The sequence below is a fragment of the Mustela nivalis genome (assembly GCF_964662115.1).
Source record: "Mustela nivalis genome assembly, chromosome: 6".
In the NCBI taxonomy this organism is placed as follows: Eukaryota; Metazoa; Chordata; class Mammalia; order Carnivora; family Mustelidae; genus Mustela; species Mustela nivalis.
The window spans coordinates 128,852,921-128,861,182 of NC_139025.1; the positions used below are offsets into that span (position 1 = coordinate 128,852,921).

The window sequence follows — 8,262 nt, forward strand, 5'->3', positions numbered from 1 at the left end:
CCTGGAGACCTGCTGATTTTCGGGCCCAATCAGCAGGCGCGGCGGCGGCGGCGAGTCTCGGAGGATCCGGGGCGCTGAGGTACCGGGCCTGGCAGGAGGGGCCGCGGTCCTGGAAGGGGAAGCGCGCGGGCCCTCAGCGGCGCCACGGCTCAGGGGGGTGGGCCGCGCTTCTGCCTCGGGTACGAGCCGCCCTCCTGCTTCCGGAGGGGCGGCGACCGCCACAGTCTGCGGCTGGCCGGAGGTGGTTGGGGTGGAGGGCAGAGGTTGGAGGTCGTGCCTGTGTGGAATGTTGGGGTCCCGCCCATCTAAGCCCAGGAGCGGGCCGCGCCCCGTTTTTTTTTTCGTCAGCGCCTGTGTGGGGACCGCCCTCCTTGCACGGAAAGGGCTCAGAGGGAAACTGAGGCCTTGGAGCCGCCGGGGTCCCTGGCGGGCCTTGAGCTCTTGAGCTCATTTTGGGAGCCGCCGCCTCCCTCCTCCGGGCCGGCGGGTCCGTAGGGCGCGGGCAGGAGGCGGTGGGCGGCACGGTCGCGCCGGGGGGCCCTAGCTGTCCCCGAAGGCGCCGCTCCCCTGGGCTCCGAAGGGCCCCACGCCGGCAGGTCGGAGGCTGTCATTCACCGCATTTGAGCTCTCGTTTCTGGAACCTCGCTCCGACCGCTCCGAGAGGGGAAAGCAGGTGGCGTGGCTTTTGCACTGGGCGGGAGGTGAAAATAAAACCAGGCGTGGGATGTAATGAAGGCAGGGGCAGCTGTGAGAAACTGGACGAATTTCGTAGTTCGACAGGAATTTTCTGCCCTTCTTGGCCCACATACAACGTAATTCAAGCCTTCGGTATTGGAAATCAAAGTCTTTTATTCTCCTAGTTCTCATAAGCAAGTGCCCTTAGTCTTGACCTTCTTGGCGAGGGGACTCTGGAGTGTGTGAAGTAGTGAACCAGAGTTGTTCTGGACAAAAGTTCCGAGTTAGGATCCTCAAAGCAAGGAAGCTGGAACAGCCCTTCGCTCTCATTGCAAGGGTCCCAGCAGCGTCTTTACCCCTGAGACCAAAAAGAGAATTTTCTTTATCTGCGTGGGTTTTGGGGGGCACCACCCCCAAATAAGGGGGAAAGGAAGGATTCTTTCATTCTGTGCAAAAGGGATGCAGTTAAGGGGAAAATGCTATTTTTTACACACCTCCCTCTCAACCCATCTCAGTGTACAACACATTGTTTTTTGTACTGATGGTGTCTCTGCAATGATCAGGGAAAAGCGTAATCTCTAACAAGACACTTCTCTTTAATGTAGCCGCAGAGGAGTGAATGTGCCTTATGTGGAATTAACCATGGGGTTTGGTTTTCAGTTAAGAAAATGAGGCAGAAGGAAGTGTTAACCAAGACCTTCCAAGGCCCAGCCATTGTCTGTAGGACTCCAACCAGCCACGTTTACATGTTTGAGAATGGTGGTGGGGACTCGGGGGACTCCTCTGAGGAAGAGTCCCACGGCGTGGCTCTGCGGCCCCGGGGCAAGGAGCGCCAGAAGAAGGGTGCCCACCACCCTCACCAGCCAGGAGCAGGGGACGTGGTGCTGCTGCAGCGGGAGCTGGCCCAGGAGGACAGCCTCAACAAGCTCGCTCTTCAGTATGGCTGCAAAGTAAGAAACCCCACAGGTGAAGGTGCCATCTGTCCCTCGGCTCCTGCGTGCTCGGAGGAACAGAGCAATGCCCTGAAGGGTGGAGGCCATTGCTGCCCCTTCCTGACCCCCCAGAGGTGGTTTGGAGAGGCCTCTTGTAGCCGGAAGGGACTCTCCAATCTAGCCAGAGATGGAAGGCAGGTGGGAGTACTTTCAATTCTGAACCTTGAGATCATGAAAAGTGAGGGTTAGGAATCTCACGTGTTGGAGCAGTTCCCTCTCTGCAAAGTACTTTTCTCCCTGCCCCTCCAAACTGAATTTCGGAAACTTTTATTTATTTATTTATTTTTTAAGTAGGCTCCACACCCAGTGTGGAGACCAATGTGGGGGGCTTGAACTCAAAATCCTGAGATCAGGAGCCAGATGCTTAGGGGCACCTGGGTGGCTCAGTCAGTTAGGGCCCTACCTTCAGCGCAGGTCATGATCCCAGGGTCTTGGGATCGAGCCCCAGCGGGGATCTGCTTCTTCCTCTCCCTCTACCCTTCCCCCTGGCTTGTGCTTTCTGTCTTTCTCTCAAATAAATAAAATCTTAAAAAAAAAAAAAAAAGTCAGATGCTCAGGTAACTGAGCCACCCAGATGTCCCCCTCCGCCTCCCCCACCTTTTTGTTTTTGTTTTTTCCCCAAGCACATTTTAAGACCTACTAGAGCCAAAGATGCCAGCAGAATTTATCCAAGATTTGTTTGGTAGGCTTGCTTTTTTAGCTGCTTCATTTTTCTGACCCTTTCTTGTTGCTTATAGCTTATTTGGTCAAGTTTTATGTCCTCTCTTAGAACTGCATGATCTAGCCTTTGTACGCTGTGTATCTGTATAACCCTGTTTCTCTCTTTAATTATGTTTTTAGCATTCAGAGTGATTAACATGGCAAAGTAAGTAGGAAAGTATTTATGGAATTGCTGCATTTTCTCCTAGATTGAAACGATTTATTTCATTTCGCTAATGACACTGTTACAACTTTCTGTGGCCTCCCCTAAGGCTATCTAACCAATATATTTTAGAAACTTTTTCCTTAGTTTCTTGTCATTTATCTAACAAGGTTCAAATGGTTAAACACATTGTATAGGATGCTGTATTTCCAAGAAGAAATAAAGAGGCTGGTCTCTAGGGACTTACTGTGGTCTCTCAGTTGTCCTGAGATTTTTCTGTAGGCATACAGTGTGGTTTATGGAACATGGGCTGACAATGAATCCAACCCCACACTGAGTGGATGCAGTGGGCTTCTTGGAATACTGATGTCTAATACATCTGTGAAGATGTTACATATAATGCTTCCAAAAAGCAATCAATTTTCCAATTTAAAGTAAATATAAATTTTGTGTTAATTCACTAAGGGCAAAGACAAACAGGTCTCAAGCTGGTTTAGTTTCCAGGTGTGATCTGTTAAAAAATATCTGCCACCTCAATTCAATTAGATAATAAAAACAGTTGCTCACTAAGTGAAATAATAGAGATGATTGATTTGAATTAGTGTTATCTAAAGGTCTGTGGCTGTATTTACACTCTAGTTAGTGGGCTTATGAGTCAAATCTTAAGGTCCACCTCTAATGCTTTCAAGTTAAGTTCAAACATTAGCTTGAGGGAGGGTTTCTCTTTGACTTAACGGTCTGCACCAACCCTCCCTTAAGATTCGACTGTGGAAGGAGTTTGTCCCGAACTTTGTAAAACTCCTAGTGCTGTTCCTTTCTCTTCCAGTCCTAAAATTGCAACAGATTTCAGTCCATACTTTCCAGCTTGATTCATGATTTTCTATATGTTTCTAATTATCACAAGTGTGTGAAATCTTCCGAAGTGTATTATCCCTAGGTCCCTTTATTTAGAAAATTAATTTATATGCCATACAGCACTTCTGGGCAAGAAAACATGGTAGAATCAGGAGGACCTACCTCTTTAAGTATTATAACAGTTAAAATACGTTCTGAGTGTGGAGCTGGCTGAGGCTTTGTGTTTGGGGATCCCTAATCAGCTACTGAATTGGGTTCTGATGTGGGAGGGAAGTCAGCCAGATGGGGGCACTGTTGCCTCAAAAGTTAGAAGAAGTAGAAAGGGATATAAGCTTTTTAAGTTGGCCGTGGTTGGGTTTCACCTAAAAACATTTTGTTGCGGTCACACTTTGAATTAGCAAGAGACTCTTCCAAAACTGATCTTGTGTTTTTCAAACTTGTAAATCTATATGGAAACGTGATGATTAAGCTATACATTCCGGCTGAGTTAAAGCCAAAAAACAGTTGTATTCAGCCTAAACTAATTTTGTGCCTAGGTGCGGTTTTCCAATATTCATCAGATTTGTAAGCGGGGTGGGCTTGGATCCTCTTCCAGAAAGAGCTACTTTTTGGATATTCATTCTAAGGAGTTTACATGTTTTGTGCTGTTTGTCTTCGTGGCTTTCCTAGGTGGCAGATATCAAGAAAGTCAACAACTTCATCAGAGAACAAGACTTATATGCTTTGAAATCTATTAAGATTCCAGTGAAAAATCATGGGATCCTTACAGAGACCCACAAAGAACTCAGACCCCTCCTGAGCCCATCCTCAGAGACCAGAGTGACCTTCGAGGAGCAGCCAGACCCAGATAGAGCAGCTGTAGGCGCCGGTGCCCTCTCCAGCCCACTGACAGATTTCTTTAAGGGCATTGACCAGAATATTGAGCGCGCGGTGCAGTCAGAAATCTTTTTAAATGAAAGTTACTCGGCAGAGACCTCCAATCAGCCGCTGCTCCCGACTTCTCCAAAGACCCCCACGAACGGTGCCGACTGTGGAATTCAGTGGTGGAATGCCGTTTTTATCATGCTTCTAATTGGGATTGTTTTACCAGTTTTTTATTTGGTCTATTTTAAAATACAAGCTACTGGCGAGATCCCCAGTAGCTTGAACACAACTGCTGTCCCCAATGGCTCGATGAGCGTGAGTGCAGTTCCAGGGCAAGCCCCCAGATTAGCAGTTCCAGTGCCAACTGTCCCCTCTGCAGACAGCCAGTTCAGTCAAACCACCCAGGCAGGGAACTAGCTCTTGTTTCTAAAGAATCAGGCCAGTGTGAGCATTTGGCCTCTTAATGTGGATCACCTGACATCGGTCATATCCTAGGATGCTGCCTTTCCTTTTCTATGACCTACGGACATGTCTCAGAAGCCGCCGTTGTATTCTCCAGAACATTTGACCCTGAGGAATAGGCTGACCTAATCCAAGGCTGTGGGAGCCAAACCATGCGCCCCCCCTGCCATTCCCCTACATCCAGAGGTACAGGAAGAGACATTTGCATGTGACACATGCCATTTCTTGAAGGTATATAGTGGACTGGCACTGCATGGGCCCCCAAGTTGGAAGTGTTTGGAAATTGAGGAGCAGCATTGGACCTTCACTGTGGGAGCCTCTGAGGTCAGCTTTGGTCACTTTGCTGTTTGCAGTGTCCTCTGCCGTGACACGTGGTGCTCTTTGTCTCCCTGGCAAAGGTGCTGTCCAGCAGTGGTGAATATCACCCTGTTTTGGAGTATGACCGAATTATAATTAGCTCTATTTCATATTTGTCCCACCAGTTGATCACTTCTAGGATCAAAAAAGTCCTGAATCCGAATTGCTCTAATACCGAATAAATGGCAGGTGTGTACCTTGTACTTCTAGAACTACTTAGGGGTACACAGGCCTGCTTTAAGCTGCTGCATGGTATGGCCAGCACTTCCTGGCTAGATCATTTGGAGCTTTTGCTCAGTTTCTTCTGAAGAGCATCCCCACTGAGGTGGCTAATCAGATTACCCAAGTTAGCATTCTTGGGAAGGATTCGTGCTGCCCAGTGCCTGGAGCTGAGTAGGTGCAGAGAGGAAGAGGAGTGTCTATCGCCAAGGTCTCAACATGTGACACATCTAAGGCCAAACAGTCAATGCCAGTCACCAGTCTGGCATTGCTGAGAGCAGCAGCCCCTGGAGGTACTTGGAAGGGAGATACAGGGAGAATGGGCGTGCTTCCTGCTGCTTCCCTGACTCTAATCTTGGGAAGTCTAGAGCCATTGCCCCAGAATCAGGCTCAGTGTTTTTCTTTGTCTAATTACACTTTATATAGTGTAGCTCATAATATTAAAAGACCAAACCACAAGCTCCCATCAGCCAGAGGTTTTCCCGTCTACACAGCAGGTGTCTGCTGCAACATGCTGGAGGCTCAAGGGAGGCCTGGGTCAGCCTCAGGCCTTGCAGGTGGAGCAGGGGTACACGAGGTGAGGGTGAAGGCCTGTTTGGCTGGAGCCCATCTTGGTCCCATGGAAGGGTGGAAATGGGCTTACATGGTTCGGAGGAGCCTGCCTTCAGGGAGGAAGACTGCACAAATGCTGAGCTTGGAGGTGGTTTATGTCCCTGGACACATCAGGCCTAGAGATGAACTGGGAAGATTTCTTCAAGTAAGAGGAAGGGAGTGTGGTGGTAAGAGTGCTTGAAATGGGCTTCTCATTTTTCTCCTCTTAGCTGTGTGGGGAACGATTTGCCCTGGGTTCAGTTAGTAAACTTAAAGTATCTTCAGAAGTAAATCCTTTCTTCAAAACCAAAATGGTCTTCAGGATAAAATGAACTTGTGGATCTTTGCTACAGGAACTGCTTTGATCATGTGATTGTTTTTCCAGCCAGAAGTGTGCGCTCACTGTGCCCCTGGAGGCTGCAGGTTTCTCTAATGTATCATTAACTTCACCAGGCAGAGCCTAGAGACCCACGGGGAAATGGCTTTTGCCGGGCAAAGAATAAATATATGTATCTCTTATTTTAAAAAAATGGAATAAAATAATTGAGGATTATTTGAATAATTGAATAAAAATTGAGGATTCTTTTTTTTCAACGGGGGTGGTAATTCAGAATTAAAAGATGTGTGACAATGTTGGAGAACATGGAGGTGCCCCTGTCCAGGGGTGTCCCCCCAGGGCTTGTGCTGCTCAAGGTCGAACAGGTGAAGAACAGAAGTGGTAAACCAGCAGGGTCTCACTGATTGGTCTGTACAATGTGCTTTAAAGTGGTTTTGTTTCGTATACACAAGAGACACCATGAAGCTTGTTTTCTACACATTTTACTACATTTATAGTGTCTTGGGAGTTAATGTTTTAAAGAAGTAATTAGAGGGGTGCCTGGGTGGCTCAGTGGGTTAAAGCCTCTGCCTTTGGCTCAGGTCATGATCCCAGGTTCTGGGATCGAACACCGCATCACATCGGCTCTCTGCTCAGCAGGGAGCCTGCTTCTTCCTCTCTCTCTGCCTGCCTCTCTGCCTACTTGTGATCTCTGTCAAATAAGTAAAATTTTTAAAGAAGTAATTAGATTTGATAGGAAATGTTCAGTCTTTTCATTGAACTGTAGTGCCCAACACTGTGGACACCTGGGGAATCTATGTTATCAGGAAAATGATGCTCCCGTTTTACCCTGGAGTGACAAGGCTGCAGAGACCAAGCCGAAGTCCAGGGTCACCCTGAGCAGGACTGCCCAGTCAAGGCCATGCCACAGTCCTTCCTCGGGAAGGTAGTTCTTTAAACTGCCTCTGTTGATAATGAAGTCTTCCTGGGGTTGAAGAAGAATGGTAAAGGTTCTTTTTTCTCTACATCCCTACCAGCATTTGTGATCTCTTGTCTTTTTGATGATAGCTATTCTAACAGACATGAGGGGATATCTCACTGTGGTTTTGATTTGCATTTCCCTAATGATTCGTGATGTTGAGCACCTTCCCATGTACCTGTTGGCCCTTTGTATAACTTCTTTTTTTTTTTTTTTAAAGATTTTATTTATTTATTTGACAGAGAGAAATCACAAGTAGATGGAGAGGCAGGCAGAGAGAGAGAGAGAGAGGGAAGCAGGCTCCCTGCTGAGCAGAGAGCCCGATGCAGGACTCGATCCCAGGACCCTGAGATCACGACCCGAGCTGAAGGCAGCGGCTTAACCCACTGAGCCACCCAGGCGCCCCTTTGTATAACTTCTTTGGGAAAATATCTATTCAGGTGCTTTGCCATTTTTTTAAATTGTTACATTTCTTTCTTTTCACTGCTCAGTTGTGTGAGTTCCTGATGTATTGGGGCTGTTAACTCTTTATTGGATATATGGTTTGCAAATATTTTTTCCTATTCCGTAGGTTGTCTTCATTTCGTTGATTGTTTCTTTTGCTATGAAGAAGGTTTTTTTTTTTTTTTAAAGATTTTATTTATTTATTTGTCAGAGAGAGAGCGAACGAGAGGGAGCACAGGCAGACAGAATGGAAGGCGGAGTCAGAGGGAGAAGCAGGCTCCCTGCGGAGCAAGGAGCCCCATGTGGGACTCGATCCCAGGACGCTGGGATCATGACCTGAGCCGAATGCAGCTGCTTAACCAACTGAGCCACCCAGGCGTCCCTGAAGGTTTTTAGTTTGATTTAGTCTTGCTTGTTTATTTTTGCTTCTGTTGCTTATGCTTTTGGTGTCCTATCCAGAAAATCATTGCCAAGACAAGTGTCAAGGAGTTTACCATAAAGGAGCTTACATTCAAGTTGTTAATCCATTTTGAGTTAATTTTGGGGAGTGGAAAAAGATAGAGGTCTTTCATTTTTGTACACCTGAAAACCCATTTTCTCGGAACCATTTATTGAGGAGACTCTTCTCCATTGAGTTTTCTTGGCT

General features: G+C 47.3%; 1 protein-coding gene across 4 annotated transcripts; it reads left to right on the top strand.

Annotated features, from left to right (window-relative positions):
• On the top strand, window positions 1–6,407 carry LYSMD4 (LysM domain containing 4). Of its 4 annotated transcripts, XM_082736503.1 has the most exons (4): window positions 1–79; window positions 1,336–1,625; window positions 2,508–2,532; window positions 4,054–6,407. In XM_082736503.1, exons 2-3 carry the CDS (start codon window positions 1,344–1,346, stop codon window positions 2,517–2,519), a joined length of 294 nt encoding a protein of 97 aa, XP_082592629.1. In that variant the 5' UTR covers window positions 1–79; window positions 1,336–1,343; the 3' UTR covers window positions 2,520–2,532; window positions 4,054–6,407. The 4 variants fall into 4 exon arrangements, with proteins under 4 accessions (XP_082592629.1, XP_082592626.1, XP_082592627.1 ...); XM_082736500.1 differs by lacking the exon at window positions 2,508–2,532; XM_082736501.1 differs by lacking the exon at window positions 2,508–2,532 and having other exon boundaries at window positions 58–673.
• Window positions 6,408–8,262: the final 1,855 nt, after the last annotated feature.